At 37.3% G+C, this 18,423-nt stretch overlaps 1 protein-coding gene across 1 annotated transcript; it reads left to right on the top strand.

Annotated features, from left to right (window-relative positions):
* The first annotated feature begins 3,133 nt into the window (after window positions 1-3,133).
* LOC122652472 lies at window positions 3,134-16,936 on the top strand. Its single transcript, XM_043846216.1, has 7 exons — window positions 3,134-3,171; window positions 7,834-8,007; window positions 8,883-9,022; window positions 12,063-12,216; window positions 14,614-15,162; window positions 15,668-16,005; window positions 16,419-16,936. The coding sequence occupies exons 2-7, from the start codon at window positions 7,839-7,841 to the stop codon at window positions 16,575-16,577; spliced, it is 1,509 nt and encodes a 502-aa protein (XP_043702151.1). The 5' UTR covers window positions 3,134-3,171; window positions 7,834-7,838; the 3' UTR covers window positions 16,578-16,936.
* The last annotated feature ends 1,487 nt before the right edge of the window (window positions 16,937-18,423 follow it).

Here is an 18,423-nt window from a genome sequence, read left to right as displayed (position 1 = left end):
ATTACCCGTTAATTATTTGTATTATTATAAATGGTCCTAGATGTTTTTCCTCTCGTGTGATATGTTTGGGGGACCTAGCTCGACGTAGGTGACCCTTTTTTTCTTCTTTGGTAAAAAGAAATTCAACGAATGATTTAAAGATGATGTAGAAAAGGTGTCTATGATCTGATGAAATTAAGAGACTAAGTTGGCACACAAGTCATTTTAAAACATCATGCTAATATATTTCTGAGACCAATTGGCCTAGACACTTTCTCAAGTTTTCTACATGGGTTTGGATTAGTAAATTAAAAGTTGTCATGTGGAGAGAAAGTAATATAAAGCTAAAAGGGTAAGAGATCGTTGCTTGGTTGTATAGCCCTTCCGTTGCCCAGGATCAATGAAAGCACGCATAGGGGCGTTTGCTTGAACGTGATTTTTTATTTCACTAGGGGTTGAATGGTCATTTCATATCCTCTTGTGTTTAGGCATAGAAATTACACCAGCAAACAACTTTTCTTTTTCCCTAAAACTATAGCTTAAAAAAGTTGGACCTAAATGATATGCACTCCCGCCCCCCGCCCCCCGCCCCTTTTTTTTTTTCTTTTCACTACCCCTATTTCTTAATTGTAGTTTCCACATGGACCAATTAAGAAACGTAGGCTGTCAAAATTGATTCCATTCTCAAATCTTTACAACACAGGTTGCCATCATGTAGGCATTGCTATGGTACTATTCGATTGAATCTGAGTAGTTTTTGGTTCAAGTAAATTTGGGTTACGAAGCAAACATGCAGAAAAATTATGATCCAAAATCAAAACGTATATGGTTTCTTTTCCTTCCTTGAGAAAACTCTTCCAATGCACTTTTTAAGAGTTAAACACTCGATATCCTAGTTTTGATATCATCATGTTCATTATCGTTAATCTAAAACTTCGGACAATTAGGAAAGGCAACGTCAATGTATACATCAACATCCACAAATGGACATTGCATAAAAACTAACGATTTGAAACTGTTTAAAATCATATTGTTAGAAACTCCTTGGGTTTTGTGAAACCTTAAATCAATTCCATACAGTGAATTAGAACACGATTGAATAAAGAAAACGAGAAAAACGATATGTACTTTGTACTCACGTATGTTGGAGAAGATTTGGTAGAGTTCCTCATGAAGAACACGAACAAAGACCTTGGTTTGGATCTTCTCTAATCTCCTTGTCTCACATACACTTCTCAAATTCTTGGTGAGAAGAATAGCTAATGAGATCAAGTGACTACAGAGATTCTAACTTTAAATTTATAATACAAAACCTTAATCTTTGGTCATCCTACAATGAAAAAGACTAATATACCCTCATTAACCTTAAAGTGGTCCCAAACCCATACCAATAGGTTAGGACATTATTAATTAAGCCCATAAAATATAACCCATATAACCAAACGGTTACTAAACTATTTATAAACTGATTTTATCGACTAAGCATATATAAGATCTTAATGATTAGAAAACCCTAACCCTAAGCATGTGCTAGCTATAACTGTGATTAAGTGATTAACTAGTTTGTTACTTTGTTTTCTGTAATTTTCTGTTTATTGGTTGGGAATGAATTTCCCTTCTATCAATTCATTTTGGCTAGATAAAAGAGTGGTTGGATTTCAATGCAAATGGTTTTTAGATTAGTTTAAAAACCTTTTATATCAAATCGATAATAAATCAAAATCAAAATCAAATCAGAATAATATAAGCACTGCACACCACTGTGAAGGAGGGAAGGAGATGAACCGAGAGAGAGGGAAAGAATAGAGTTTGAAATCCCCAAAGCTCCTATTACTTTGATTTGGTTTTACATTCTAGTCGGGTTAGGAGGATCTGATAAATAAAACAGGTTGGAGATTCATGAAATGGTGTAAATCATTTTAATCCACAAGATCAATTTGTGCCACGTGTTGCACTGTAAAGGTAGTACTGCACAACACTGTAAGATTATAGGATTGTAGAGGATTTTTATCTCTACTAATACATGCGGGTAACGTGTAGACTCATGGTTTTAGTGCTCGGTATCATATCAGGTATCAGTCACTAAGTTTGCCCCTGATTTTCTAACTAAGTTTTTTGACCTTTTTACCCATTGGTTCGTATCAATGTCATCGACAGTCCGAAACCATCATGACTAACAATACGATACGATACGGTGTCGGATACCGATAACTCAAACCATCCTCTCAAAAATAAATTCCAATCAACTTCAGAGATTTTATAACGAAAAAGAAGTAAAAATCATTGATGTCAATTGTCAAGTTCTCCACCCGACCTAAATTCCCTCATTTCGTTGGGCGTTGATTGTGATGACATGAATGTCGGAGCTAATGATTGAATGGTTCCGAAACTACAAATGATTTGCTTTGCTTTGCTTTGCCTTTACAAACAAACCTCCCCCTTCCCTTGATTGTGACGGATTAGAACGTTTCGGGGACAGGAGTGAGACTCCGGTAATTTTCCGTACGGGGTACAGTCACTTCGAATGCTAACGTGGCACACACACTTAACAACCCATCGTGTCTCACAATTGGAATCCTACCATCATGATTCCGTTGAGCCAAACAGAGTGGACGGCGCAGATTTAACGACTAGGTGGACTCTGTGAGTCTCTGAATCTCTGATGATCGATGGTTGTTGCAACAAGCAAGGAATCGGCGAAAACAAAGATTCTCTTCTTTTGGTAACGGGTGAGGGACCCACATGGAGTCAATGGAAGACGCGCTAAAAGCCTAAAAGTCGACGGCTGTTCTCTCTCTCGAGTCTCGTCTCGTCTCGACTCTCGAGTGAATGAAGTGTGGGTGAAGCTTCCTCACTTTCCGTGACAACAGCACGTGTCGACGTGTGTGGTAATGAATGGGCAGGGACAATCAACGTGTCCAAATTCTATGGGTCCTAAACAGTAAACTAACAAAAGAGAAAGTGCAAATCGTATCCTAGCCGTTCGTGAGTAGATCTTAGGGACGGCGACATCCGCTTCTCTGACGGTTCCAAAGCTCTAAAGTGGAGGTTGAAGGGTCGTGATTAGACCTTCTTTCTCTCTTCTTTCTCCCTTCTCTCTCTTTCTCTGATTATTACAGCTGAGAAAGAGAGAGGGAGAGACCGAAGTGCGGGAGGAAAAGAGGAGAAGAGAAGGGGGTTTACTCTGTACAGGTATGTGAAGATTCTTCTAAAAGTTCGTTTTTTTTGTTGTGGGTGTCTATTAGCTGTTGGAAACTTCATCCACACTTGTTATATTTTATGGGATTACTGTTTCTGTGCTGTCTTTAGTTCTGTTTTTCTGTACTGGGTTTTGTTTAATTTTGTGAATTGTTGGTCGCTGTGAAATTGGATCGGCGATCATGCACTTTTCTTATCGAGATGACTTTGGTTGGTTGACTTCAATTTTTATGTAGTTCACTTTAGAATTGATTATTCTGTTGGTGATACTTTTATTAACAAGTTCGGTTGCTTGATGTTAAGAGGAATCTGCTGTTCGTGGGTTTCATAAAACTCTTAATTAGGCTTGGTTTAATTGGGTTTTTGTAGATTATGAAGTTCTGAGTAATTATGAAATGATTGGGTTTAATGGCAGTGGCTTCTGAAACAGAAGGTTTTCATGGCTCTGTAAATTTTGGGTTTCTTTATTGTAAAGTACCATTTCTTTTTACCCTCCTTTTTTTGTGCACTTATCCATGCCTTAAACCCAATTGCAAGGAAGTTGTGTAACTTTTGATAGTTCCATGTGTTACACGGTTGAGGGGAAGGATGTAAGATCATTATGATTATATTCTGTGACTTACCCAAAAAAAAAAAATTGTTTTTAATGCTTTCTTCTGTTCCAGCTTCTTATGTTTCCTGTACAAAGATGGAAATACATTGAAGTAAGACAAGAAAATTATCAAGGACTTCCTAATAGACAATATCTTTGTACTGCAATCATTGAAGATCAGTTATAATATGTACAAAAAATTAAAAACTGTCAGTAATTCATAGACATGGGGTTAGAGTCTGACATGTCTAAGGGGCACTTGCTCATCAAGCTTGAGAAAACCAGGGCTAAGTGACTTATCCAAGAGTTGTATAATGTTAAACCCCAGGACTTCAATTGTTTTATTTTATATCTGTAGAAGTGATAAATGAATATCACTGATTTATATCAATGTCCTTGAAACTATCCATGAGAGAATGTGGAGTCTTAGATTAAAATCTATTCTCATTATTCCAAGAGTCTTACAGTGCTGGAATGTGAAGCGTTTTTGAATGGATATATCTTCGTGTAGAAGAGTCCATGTAATGTTGGGAACTAAAGCTATACCCTTCTCAGAATGGGAAGTGGAAGATAATCAAGAAGCTTTCCCTTTTGAGGACTGGAGAATTATGGAATCAGATGGTAACGGCTTTGAGGAAATAGACCCCATCGATGATGAGAAAACCTCTGAGCATCACTTACGAAGAAATGCTGGAGTTAACATGGTAATTTATTAAGAATATTTTACTTAATTGTGTGATGGGAAAGCAATTTGGGACAGCCAAAAAGGATAAGACAAAACAAAATTGTTGAAGCACATAATTGTCAAGGTGTCGTCTAGGCATCCAGGCGCCTTGTTGGTGTCACCTTGATTTTGGGCCCTCTCCAGCGCCTTAGGTCACCTAGACGCCGTGACAACTATGTTGAAGCACCGACAGAACCGGGAGCACCCCTTGTTTCAAAGAGAGAAGGACAGGTTATACACATTTCATTTGATGGTCAGAGGAGAATTGAAATCTAAGCCACAATAATTCTAAAGATCCCCTGGGGGAAAAATAGAGACATCTCCTACGTTACCCGTAATATGTGGAAGTATCGACGTAATTAGTCAATAGGTCTGAATGCTACATGAAGAACATAACCCATATGACGGAACGGGGAGACCTAGGATGTAGGCCATAACATGAGTGATTCGGCAGATTTGGATACCTATATATCCACTCATGTGGTACTTCATCATACGATTCATATAGGATCCATCTCTTTAGATATCATCATATACATCTAGAAAGCCGTATGCTTTGGAATAAGCTTGTACAGTTTGGGAAGGGGTTTTGATTGATCAAAAAGAAGAATTTACTTCAACCGATATGCCCTTAGGCACGGCCATATATAACATATAAATCACAGTCGTAAAGGGTGGACAATTACCTAGAGCAGTGGGTGCTGCAGCAAAACTGATTGCAAAAGAGGGTAAATCATCCACATTAAAATTACCTTTTGGGGAGGTCCGTTTGATATCCAAAAAATGCTCAACAACATTCGGACTAAATCATTAACACCACATATAAACATTCCTCCTAGAGTACCTGTTAATACCAATAACAAAAACTATGTTATAGCCATTTCTATACATTCAATGTACTCTACGGATAGAGGAATACATAGAGTTGAACATGGTAAAATAAGAAATTGAAAGATTTCGTTGCAATTGGTCGTTTGGAAATTTCCTGAAAGGCTAATCATAGGTTCTTCTTACCATTGGAACAATATGGCCGTTATGCTCATTACTAAACTTGTTGAAGAGATGAAATATAACCAAAGTATTTCTTTTTTATTAGAAGTTGAATCGATCATCAGAAGAAGAATTAGACCAAAAATTAGGATACATTCTGGAAAAATGAAACTTCCATGGAAGAGAAGCAAATGAAACGCTTTTATAAAAATTCTCGTAGAATCGAGATGGACACTTTTCTTTTTACTCCCCATACCCTTGCTTCTATCATAACCAATCTCTTGATGGTGCTTCCTTTTAAAGGTTTTTAACTCTGAGACTCTGAGTTTGTGTTACCAACTTTGAGATCCTCCTCCCATGCTACATAACAAAGTGGCCAGGGCCAGCTTTGATGGGGGTACTTTCATGATCAGTTATAGGGTTTAGTTGAGGGAGTATTTAGTTGCAGTGAATTTTCATTTGGGTTGGTAGTTTAGAGGTTATTTAATTTCTAAGTTGAACCTGGAGTGAAGTCACAGTGTGGTTGATATATGGAGTTCTGGGTAGGTGTAGGTCTGTTGATTTATTGTTTTAACTTTTTTTATTTTGGGGGATGGGAGGCGGGAGGGGTACTAAAGTGAACTGTTTGTTGTTTATATACTGGGTGGCAGCCCCAGACTGGTTTGCTCTTCATTTATTGGTTTTTTGTTTTTTGTTTTTTGTTTTATTTAATCAGGAGCTTATATATTATATTACCAGGATAGGCCCCAAGGTGGTTTGAACTCATGACCTCTTATTTGAGGAGTTGGACTTTTGCCAACCGAGCTGACCCCTTGTTTCTTGACTTGTTTGGGTTTTGTTTAGAATAAAGATTAATCATAAAGGGTTGGGGGGGGGGGGGGGGTTGTGTTAGTTCTAGCCTAATTTGGAGCTGGTTTCACTAGTCTATATATGGGGCTGTACTGAAAGCTAATTTTCTCTATCATATGAAGTTTCAGAACATAGTTTATTTTCTCTCTTTTTTAATTCGAATTTTCCTGTGCAGCCATAATCTGCCTCTTCATTATGAAACCGGACTCTTCTGTTTTTTTTTTTACAGAAAATCCATCAACTATCCCTCAGAACTCCATCTTTTCTTTACCAGAAGAATATTTTCTTTTCAATCCATTAACCCACCAAGCCTGAACCATAATCTGAACCCAAACCTTACATTTGCCAATCTTAGTCTTATTAGTATTCCAAATTTCCAATATTCATTTAACAGCAGCTTTTCTCTCCGAACTCAATTAGAATTTCAGTGTAGCAGTACAATCACTGTCTGCTTAGTTTGGGTTAATTGGATGAAATTTGTACTTGATAGGGATATCTTCATGTTTAGGATTGTTTTCAGGGAGGCCTGATTATTGTAATGGTCCTCAAAACTTATTTTACTGTATAATACATTGGCTGACAAGTAGGGACTTTTTTAAATTTTATTTCCCATAGTTGTCACAGTGACAAGGCTAACCAAGGCGGTCGCCAGGTGCCTAGGCATGCATACTATGTAGGTTTTAGCTTTTCAGGATGACTTGATACACGGTCAATGGTTCAATGCAATATAATCAATTTAAAGCAATACATATCAGAGGAATATGCTCAAATTATTAACCAATAACCATGTGAAAGATGACTGTAATCCAATATAACATTCAGTGCAAGAAAAAGAAGAAGCATGCAGCAAGAAGAATCTAGAAGGGGAATAAGAAGGAGAATTAAAAAAGGAAGAAGAATAAGAATGCCTCCGGGAAGAAGAAAAACAAGAAGCAAAGATTCAGAGAAAAAGAAGAATATGAAGAAATAAAAAAAAAATAGAGGTTCAGGTCGCACCATCGCAGTCGATCAGCAGTCGGTGTTGACTTGAGCCACTGTTGCGGTGAAGAAGGATTCCTGAGTGTTCACACTTAACAGTTGACACATCTTCTTTTCTCCCTACTTTTTTTTTTGGTTTATAAACATGTATTATTCCATGCTTGACAGTGTATTTAAGTTATGTACCCACCAATTACAAAGTCAGAAACGACATCAATTACAAAGAAAAAAAAAAACACAATACAAAAAGGCAGTCACCTAGGTCACATGCCTGACCAAGATGGACAAGGTGACGCCTTGTCGATCATGGCTGGTCTCATTTTTTACCAAAAGGCATGAGCACACCTTGGTGTCACCTAGGCGATGCTTTGACAACTATGTTATTTGCTTACTAGGGAAAAAGACAAGACAAGTATTTTTTATTGATTGAACATGGAATTTGTTGCTTTCCTCTTCTAGTATCTGTAGATTGTCTTAAAAATTTCTGCTGCTTATTAAATTGGTACTTGTTTTAATAACACAGGACAAATGCCAGCATTACAAATGAAGACCAAACCTAACATGAGTTGTTTAACAGAAGGCCACGGTCTCCGGGTAAGCAATAAATCATGTAAGATATCCAAAAACTCATCTCTGCAAGTCAGAATATCTCAACAAGAAGCAGAGTTGGACACTTCTCTTCAAAATTCTCAGGATGGTAAGCAACTATACTTTTTACCAGTACACTTGCACAAACTTGCCATATTGACATTAGGAATGGCAAATTGAGGAAACTAAATTATTATGAACCGTTACATCTTTGTTCTATCTTGGTTCTCTCTGGTGTCTTATGAGCCACTATAAATTTCTAGTTTGTTCGGTTCACGGTCTTCCTTTTTCATCTTCTTTTTTCAAAGGTTCAACTTCTAATGTTGTGTTCTGCCTATTACTGATCGAATTTTGATCAAGATATGATCCGAATTCGATTTGATTAGAGTGATTTTAAGGTCTTGATATGGTATTATAAAAAGCTATCCAATTGATAATCCTATCAAATTCAATAAAACCCTAGATCAGATCCGATTGAAATCATTTATACATATATAATGACTCTCTTGACACTAAAGTAGATGTAATTTTTTAATTTTAGATTCTTTCTGGTTTATGGAAACAAACGGAGCCTAAAAGGATTAATCTATAAATGGGGAGTTTTTGAAGAACATGTGCATGAATAGAAGGTAAACTGTGTAGACTGGAATTAGATTGAAAATTGAATCTAGTAACGTCGGTGAAACAAAGTCCATGGTTATTTTTGAGGTTGGCTGAAAATACCCTTACATATTTTCCCTTTTTTTTGGGGTACAAGTGCATATTATATTCTATTAAAGTATTTTAAAATTCATTTCCAGTAATAGGGTATTAAATAATCAGATGGGATTGGATTCAATCTCAGATCACTGAATATGCAATACTCAAATCCAACCTGTTGGCAGCGCTACTGCCTTATAGTGGGAATTTTTTTTGGGAAATTGAAAAAGAAATTATACTGTGAAATAATTATTCAGTGACAACCAATTCTTATCATTACTCCAGTGTCTTCCAACATCGAAGTATCTCAACAAGATATGGGACATGACAAAGTTTTCGATGACTCAAAATTGGGGGATGGAGGACCCCTTCAATTTCAAGTGTCACCATTGTCTTCAGTTGATTCTGCAGCTGTTTCAAGAACGGTATGATTTAAGTTCCAGAATTATATAGTATTTTGCAATTTGAGCACATAACATATACAAATTTTTTTTGGTTTCATTTTGGACAAGAGTGCTTAATAATGTCAAGTTTAAGTTTTCCGAAATCTCATACGAAAAGTTGTACATTTTCTCTAGGTTACATTTGAAAATTTCCTTTACGTGGTTTTTGACCTGGAAACATATGGAGTCCTAATTGTTTGTCATCTGGAAAATTTTAGAAGTTTAGTGTTTCTTGGGAAATATTATGATGTAGACTAGCTGCACTACAAACAGTACAGCCGCAGGAATAAGAAGAACCAGGCTCATACTAGGCCCATCTTTCTTCAACTGGACTTTTGGTTCAGGCCAGACCAAGCCCATGGGTCTGGGTGTTTGCTGGTTTACCCAAAACCAGAATCGTGGGCTTATTTTGTAGAACTACTATCAGCTGGCTTAGTTACTAATTTGGTTACTTAGTAGTATCTTTCGTTTCTAATTTCATTATCCCTATTTCCTTGATGTATAAGTCAGTTTCTTTAGTTTCTAATTTTGTTATTCCTATTTCCTTGATGTACAAGGCACCACTACTGCATATGCGGGTCTGTTTTATTACTTTCCTTTTTAGAGGTAGTAGACTCCTCTTTATATTGTAATGGCCACAGACCCTTCCCCACGATTTATCGAAGTTAATGAATTGGCTTTGTTTACCCTTTTTCTGTGAGAGACAGTGCGCATGGCGAGAGACCGACTTAGGACATAGGTGCGAGGCCTTGGTCATATCCCTTCCCTTTCCCCTCTTCTCCTTCTACATTCCCTGAAATTCCAGAAAGGCTTTGAAGCTATTTCTTGGCCTGTTCCTGAAGATTGTGTTTCTGTTCATTGTCCTCTTGAAGAGGAGTGTCACATACATCAAGGAAAGCTTGTTATCAAGACCCATTCTCATTCACAGTACCCTACGGTTGCAGGAGCTTGGATTTTTTCTTGCTGTAACTTCTTCCCTCATAGCTGTTAATCAACCCATCAGTTCCTTGTGATCTTTAGGAGTTTCAGTACACTCCCTAGGTCCTTCCATCGTCCAGGTGGATCTCCATCCATTGTGTAGATTGGCAATAACAGTGAGCTCTCTATTTTAGAAACTACTTTCTATTTTAAGCTTTTGTTCATAGCTTTCAATATAGCCATCTATTGGCTGAGATATTTAGAGGGTTATCTCCATTACCTCAACCCTAGGACTGATCCAAATTTGAGGGTGATCTGTCCTACTGTTTGTGAGAATCTGATAGTTGCTAAATCTGAGTTCTCTAGTTTCAATTTCTGTTCCCCTCTTCTTATGTCAATCCTACCATTGGATCACCCACATATTGGAGGTATTGTGCTGCTACCCTAGACCCATATGTGGCCAGATTTGGGACTGATCCCTAGTCTGTTTCATTGGTTATTGTGGTTCCTATACTGCTGTGGTATTTAGCCTATGGTTCTACTTATGGGTGGATGTAGCTACTTGCTGTTAAGTGAAAATTGAGCCCTATTATTTTGATTGAATTGTCTCATTTTGGAGGTACCAAAGTACTAATAAAATTAAAATTGTGCTTGCTTGTGCTGAGTGAGTTTTATGCTCGAAATAACACCTGATTTGTTCAAGTCATATGAGATGCTGGAAGAGTTGCATGCTAATAATGGTAGGGTCAAGATTTTCATAACGATATAATAGTGACAGTTGGAATCTGTCATGACTTGCCCACATTAGCAAACATTGATGGGTCCATGTGCAGAGCATTGTTGTCATGGCGGTTAGGTGACCCAAGGCTGTGGAGAAGTCAAAAAATCAAGGCGACACCAAGTAGGTGGTCAAGGCGTTCAAGGCACCCGCCTAGGCGACCAAGGCGCCCAAGTCGGCCAAAGCGCCTGGACGCCTGACAACTATGGACTGTAGAGGATCCTTGCCCATCTCACCGGTCAAGTTCACGACCATAACAAGTAGGGAAGTGCCTTAAAAAAGTGAATTCAAAGTTGCAGAAATTTAAAAAAAGCCATTAATTTCCAGGACTGTGAAATAGCATTCTTGTAATTTTGTCAACATCTGAAGTAATTTTTTACTCATTTCTAGTTCTTGTTTCAGCTGAAATTTGATAATGAGATGGGTGTGGGGTCTTATCACATGGATGTACAGAGAGTTCATCCAATTGTGGCATGTGCAAGAAAATATGACCTAAAGATCAAATCTCAGACAGTTCTGTACATTTATATTTTGCCACTGTGAAGCTCAAGACCACTACTTCATTTTATTTTATATATGATTAGAGTTCTTCATTATTCACTTTATAGTAAAGAAAAAGTTTTTCTGGTTGATGGTATTAGTATTAACATGGAATCTTTGGATGGTTGCACTTTGTTCTGCCATGTGGAAGAGTGATTTGGCAATTCAGACCTCTGTATATCTAGGGAATGGTGTGGATTGGACACATGTCAGATTTCAGACCCAACTTCAATCATTTACACTCCCATGTACTGACATACCTCCCATATATGTTCATGCATTCCTTCAGTAGTGCGGTGCACCCTTGGTAATCCTGGATTTTTTTTAGTGCTTTGTTTTTGCCACTTGGCCATCTCCAATTGGCTGAAATACCTGAGGCTCTACCTATCCACAAAATTTTAGTCCCATCTGAACTGTTATATGACAGAACTAAGTGCTTCAATGTTAGGCTGTTATCCACCAATACTGCTTCCTCAATATAAAGAAACATAAAAAGGACTGTAACAATGAGCTGAATCAGAAGCAAGAAAAAGGGATTAAGCCATTAACCATTTAAAAGGGATAAAATAAGTGCAGCAATCCTATCAGAACTAGTAATTTTGCTAGCATCTCTGAGTTCCTGTAACTTACTTTTGATTAACTGGACACTGACAATTCTCCCTTGAAGATGATGATTTGTTTTTTGATTTTTCCTCTTGGTTGGCTTCAGTTTGTCTGGTGAAGTCTGTGATTATGACCAATGGACGAAATTGATGCTGTCTGTAACAACTGTTCATTGATTTGCAGGATTTAACATCAACCTTGTGCAATCCAGACTTAGAAACAATCTTCTCACCTTCTTTGGAGTCACCCACCTTCCCTTCAAACTTGGAAACAATTTTCTCACCTGGTTTGGAGCCCAATGATGTTCAGAGTATACCAGAAGTTCAAAACTATGCAGGTATACTTCTAAAAGTTATGTCAATTGAACTTAATTTTCCATTTCATTTTGTAGATCTCTTTTCTCCCATTGTACTTTGCTTTAAATATCTGTCACATTCGCATTGTGAAGGGATTTGGTATACAAGTTGGTTATTCACTCCACTTGTCATCTTATATTCTATTTTCACTCCACAAGGGCTTAGAAATGTAGCTTTACATGAAGTCTTTTTAATAAAGCACCAGCCTGCAGGAAAGCGACATTCCATTAGCCCTTATAGGGCCACAGCTGAACGAAAGTGAAGGATATACGCAAAACATGGCCGATTCTGTCGACGGGAACGAGACTGAACACAGAGACACCCATGCATCAAGAAGAAATAAAAGTGGAGAAACCCAATCTTTGTCCCTAATTTCTTCTCTCAGTTATTAATAAGGAAGATGATAGCCCCAGAGCATTGTTGTATTGAGCATCAAAATACTTAATTCCTATGCCATTTCAAAGAACTGTACACTAATACATTAAAAGATACATGAATGGCTAGGATCTAAACGGAAGCAAATGGACGGCTGTGAGATGATCATCCAGAATGACTCTCTGGACCCGCTTGTCCAGCAAAACCATACCCTAAATTTGAATTTTTGATAGGCAAAACAAATAAATAACTTTAACTTTAACCCGATTGATGGAGTGAAATTATGGTTTGTGATGTCAGGGCACAACACCTGATGACATTTGTAATGCCATAATTAAGTTTGTTCCCTGTGCCACCTTAATGTGACGAGGTTCTAAATCACCTAAGAACTAGAGATCAGAATTCCTTGAAAAAACCAGAATCGCAGACTTTGAGAATTTCAGACTTGAGGAGAAATTTAATAACAATCAATCAACAGGTTAGATGCAAGTAATACTCTGGTTGAAGGTGGCTTTCAACTATATTCAAAGCTCTGTGAACTTTGAATAAAATCTGATGGATGGATTAAAAATTCTGATACAGTCCAAATAAACAATTAAGAACTATCCCTAACACACTAAACCAACCGAACCCCCGTAGTTACACATCAAGCTCCCAATCCTTAAAGCACTGTCAGTCATTTCAACAGAATCTAAGATTTTTAATAACAGCCGATCAGAGAACCTGATCTGGCCCAAATCTCAGAATCCCAGAATCTCGGATTAATCCAAGGGTTGGATTCTGAGATCAAGAAGTTCTATTGCTGTAAGGAATCTCAGAAACAGAGCAACAAAAACAGATTTCAATTTCAGGGAGCAACGGAAAATAATTGATCAGTTTAATGGACAATATCAACCAGCAACTGAGCTAAAAATTCCCAATTGGAATCAGATTGTAACCACAATATCCGAGTCTCTGACTAAAGCAAACAGCAGAAATCAACAGAAAACTGGTGCACAAGTTACTTACTTGAGATCAGATTGTAGTTAAAGAAGAACAAGATAGGAAAAGATTGGGATATGACCTGGGAATCACCACCTGAGGCCTAGGTTAGAATCACCACCAATCATGTTACTGGATCACTATATCAACAGCAATTCTGAATCACCACAGAACCGTATGAGGCAGAAAGCCACTTCTTTATTCAACTAAAAACATGGGGAAGGCTGCCCTTACATATATAAAGAGTAATGGTAAGTAGACTCAGATTGGTTTTGGAATTACCCTTGACCATTAGGAATCATCCCTTATCCAAAACTGAAAAAGAATTGAAAACAAATAAGAACTCCAAGAGGAGTTTTTCCTAGACTAGAATTCTTCAAACCGAATTTAAAAAGGTGTGGAATCATACTTAGAGTTCCCCACATGTACAGTAAGATATTAAATAATTAAATAAAAAATGATAAGGCATAAAACTAATCCTTACAATGGACTAAAGTATGAACCAAATACTGGTTCAAAACCGAAACAGAAAACTGGTTTATCAAGAACCGCAGGTTAGAAAATGAGCCTGTTTCTTCCTCCTTTGCTGGTACTTAACATTGTACTTGTGATCTACATCATAATGATATCTATTTGCCATACATTTCCTTCGCCATTAACCATGATTAGTTTCTATCCATAGTATGACCCTGTGATCTATAGTGAATGTTCTTTAGTGTTTTTTCCTTATTTCTTGCTTCTTTCATATAAATTGATTTATGTTAGGGTTCAATGTCATCACCAATTGGCCCTGTTTTTGATAATTTTTTACTTTTAAAGTCTGTCCACAGATGCTTTTACATGGAATCTCAGAGTTGTCTTAAGCTTTCCATTTAATGATCTCCATAAATGTCTCCTTTCGTTGATGGAACACAATTGGAAATGTCAAATATCATTAAGTAATATCTGCTGGATGTTTCATTATGTCCGCCTTTTTCTGTGAATACTGTGTCCAATATGCTTATTATTTCATAATTTTTCAGTCGGGAGTGATGAAGTACCTGATGTGCCACATTTGATTGCTGATGAAAGTGATGATGGTAGCAGTAGCTCAAGTGACTATCAAACATGCAATGTATCAGATTTCTTTATATCTGACATGAGTCTTGCTGGTTTATCTTTCAATGGAGACATAGGATTTGATGATGTTACAGAGGCCAATTCCTCTCTTGGTTACAACTGTACTGAATCTAATATGATGTCTGATATGGCTGAGAGATACATGATAGTGCCTTTCCTAGAGGAAACTGCTGGACCAAGCAACGCACCGGACGGTAAGGTGTGTGAAGAGGTGGTGACAAATTCTGATGATTCATGTTTGTATCTGGCAATCCATCAGATGAAATCCTGTGACCAGGAGCCTGATGTTAACTCTCACTATGTTGACTTGGATGAAGGGGACTCTTTTGAGCCACATTTGTTTACCAAAAATTTACATGACCTATCTGATGTGGTTACATCATTTAGGCCTATGTTGTTGCCAAAGGAAACAAGAAAAAGGAAGTCAGTCACCCTAGTACTTGATTTGGATGGTAAGGAAGTGGTCTTACATATATTATTTATTACTTTCTCTCTGATGCTTTACCAATTCCTTATGAATTCTATAATTTTAAGTTTTATTATTTCATCTAGTTCCCAATCTTAACAATGACTTTCTTCATGGTCCTTTGTGTGAGTGCAACATGAATTGAACAACTTTGCACGTGCTTGACATGAGATCTCAAATTTACATTAAATGGTCTCCAGGCTTTTTCACGACCGATTCTCCTGTCTCCATAGTTCTGGTAGTTGCATAAGCAACAAAGATTATTTTTGCTTGTCTTACAACTTGAACTCCATTCCATGCAGGATGCAGGGAATTGAATCCTTTGAGACTATTTAATACGTGGTAGCTTGTGAGCTACATATCGAGCTTCACATGTTCATATTCTTTCTCGCTAGTTTCCTGTCAGTTTTATCTCTGAGTTATCTTATATTGTGATTGTTGATACGCAAGATGTTTCTAAACTTTGTTATAACTGGTTTGCATCTTTACAGAAACACTCGTCCACTCAACCTTGGAACAGTGTGATGATGCAGACTTCACCTTTCAGGTTTTCTTCAACATGAAAGAGCACACTGTTTATGTGCGACAAAGGCCTTATCTCCAGACATTCTTGGAGAGAGTTGCAGAGATGTTTGAAGTTGTTGTCTTCACTGCCAGTCTAAGTACCTATGCTGAAGAGCTTCTGAATATACTGGATCCGGAAGGAAAGCTTATCTCAAGACGCGCTTATCGTGAATCATGCATCTTTTCAGATGGTAGCTACACCAAAGACTTGACAGTTTTAGGAGTTGATCTGGCAAAAGTTGCCATAATTGACAACTCTCCTCAGGTATTACTTTTCCTCTTAGCATGCTCAAACAAATCCACATCAATGTTGACTTTTTACAATTTGATAGATTGAGAAATGAGCTTTACAATAGATTTAAAATTTATTTTGACCACTTTTACTAAGTAAATGAAAAAATCATCATCATTGTAGCTGAACCCTAACTGTTTTGATTAATAAATTAAGTGAAAACTGAGTGGATCCAATTTTTCTGGTGGTCATGGGCGATACCGCTCAACTGTTTCCTTCAAGGTTTGAACTTCAATTTAGACACGTCTGCATTATACTAATTACTAAAATGTGAAAGTTAGGTACATTAGTTTGATTAATAGTAATATTTCCCAAAGAAAACCTTGCTCTTGATGTGGTTAGCTCCTGACTATTGAAGCGTCTTTCTCTCTCTTCTATGATTTCAGGTTTTCCGGTTGCAAGTGAATAATGGGATCCCTATTAAGAGTTGGTTTGATGACCCATCTGACTGTGCACTAATTTCATTACTTCCCTTCTTAGAGACACTGGTTGATGCTGATGATGTCCGTCCTATCATTGCAAAGAGATTCGGTAATAAGGAGTAGCACAGCCCTCTGTTCTCTTCCTCGTTAGCTTGAATTTAACATTCCTGTGTCCCTTTTCTCTCCTGAAGCAACAGTTCGATACACCAATATCTTAAACCCTCACTTCTCTTTGAATTCTGAGATTAATTAATTATACCTCACGTATAGTTTGTTGAGTTGACCTGCGGTATTTTTCCCCCTTACTTTCTTCCCTACTCAGAAAAGTCTCTCCGAAAAGCTGTACCTATGTCGTGTCTAGATCTAGTTGCCTAGAATTTCTTTTTATTTTTCACTGTGCAGAAAAAGGTGCAGATATTTCCATACAGGTGTGTATATGACTGATTTTACAATGAATAAAGCTGTCGTGGATTGGTTTGCTTATGTTTGTTTTGGAATATGGATGTGATGAAAGTTCTGGCCTGAATATAGTTGTTTTTACTGCTCTCTGGTATCGCATGATCCTCTTTTTCCTTGGATACAAGAGAACAATTAAAATTCTTCACTGTAGTCATTCTAAACAGTGGATATTGATATGAGAAATTCTCTCCTTCGTATTGAAAATGTTGCTGATCTCTCACTTTCTATTATCAATTTTGTGATTCGAGTTCAGAAAAGAAACATGATAAAGTTTTCTTAATTCAAACAGGTTAAACAACAGTAACAAAACTGAAGGTAACACTATAGTAACTTTGTATTGACATTGTTATTGGTAATATTGTATCCATACTAACAAGCTCTTTGTTGTTATTTGGTGAAAAGAACTTGAACATTTCATATATTCTGTTTTCTGGGAATTATTGATTTGACTAATTCTTTCTTGGTAGGATTTGAATAGATTCGATTGACTTAGAGGCATGATTGAAGTGTGACTTGAAGAAGTATGTTGTTCATTTGCAAAAGTAGTTAAGATGTGTTTTTTTGATTGTTGATTCCCCTAGTTGGGAAGACAAAATTTCTCTTATCCCAAAAATAAAGAAGCCACAAGTAATTTGAAGCTATGAGAGCTATTTCATCCTCACTGAAACAGTGCATATTTGCACTTAAATGGGTGGAGAGTCGACAGATGGACTATTGTGGTGGCTCCTCCTTATTTTAGAGAAAAACTGTCTTAACTGTGGGATTGAGTGAGAGTGGATGAATGATTAACAGCTGATTTGGATCAGATGAGAGGGCTGTCACAAGTCAAGGAGTAGATGATGATGCATTATCAGACGAGTAATGGAAACACTAAAGAGCTCTTTGCGAGGATGCAGAAATTATCAAATTGAGGATGGTGAGGGATTTTGTGCAAGGAAGAAGATGGTTGGAATTGCATAAAAAATTGCTGTGAATCAACCTGATGGTTGTACTCCTTAACATGATTGCTGCCCTGTCACTGTTCAGGATTGGCACTGGTTTTGCATGAAATCTGTTTCGGATTTCAAGATTGGAGCTTCGTGGCCTAATGCTGAAATCTGAGAAGGTGGGTAGGTTGAGTATAGATTTTCCATTGAAGCCAACCTCTGTACAAAGTCTTTAAAGGTCCCATTGCGCTTAACTGAGGCTTATCCTTGCATAGTTGATTGACCTCGCAAACCTCTCCAAAGGGTACCATCAAATGGTGAAGGTGGATAATAAACACTGACTTGGAGTTTGTCTGTATATTAGTTGGCAAAACTGTTTAAATGCTGGGTTATAGAGATACAAAAATGATAATTAGATGGCAGTAATAGGTGATTCTCATTTCTGCATCGTAACAGTAGATTAGTCCCATTCAGGGGTTGGAACATGTACTTGTGATGCTTGACTGCAAGAATGTCAAGAAGGCCGAGGCTAGATAGTTATGATTTGATCCTATAAGAACTAAGAAGGCAGACATGTTCTGATG

Source organism: Telopea speciosissima, chromosome 2 (assembly GCF_018873765.1).
Source record: "Telopea speciosissima isolate NSW1024214 ecotype Mountain lineage chromosome 2, Tspe_v1, whole genome shotgun sequence".
In the NCBI taxonomy this organism is placed as follows: Eukaryota; Viridiplantae; Streptophyta; class Magnoliopsida; order Proteales; family Proteaceae; genus Telopea; species Telopea speciosissima.
This window is presented reverse-complemented; position numbering and strand designations above follow the sequence as displayed.

Excerpts from the sequence above, each read along its gene's own strand:
- LOC122652472 (XM_043846216.1), top strand. The coding sequence starts at position 7,839 with ATGCCAGCATTACAAATGAAGACCAAACCTAACATGAGTTGTTTAACA. Across the intron at positions 9,023-12,062 it reads CTGCAGCTGTTTCAAGAACG|GATTTAACATCAACCTTGTG; the intron begins GTATGATTTAAG and ends ATTGATTTGCAG. Across the intron at positions 16,006-16,418 it reads TAATTGACAACTCTCCTCAG|GTTTTCCGGTTGCAAGTGAA; the intron begins GTATTACTTTTC and ends CTATGATTTCAG.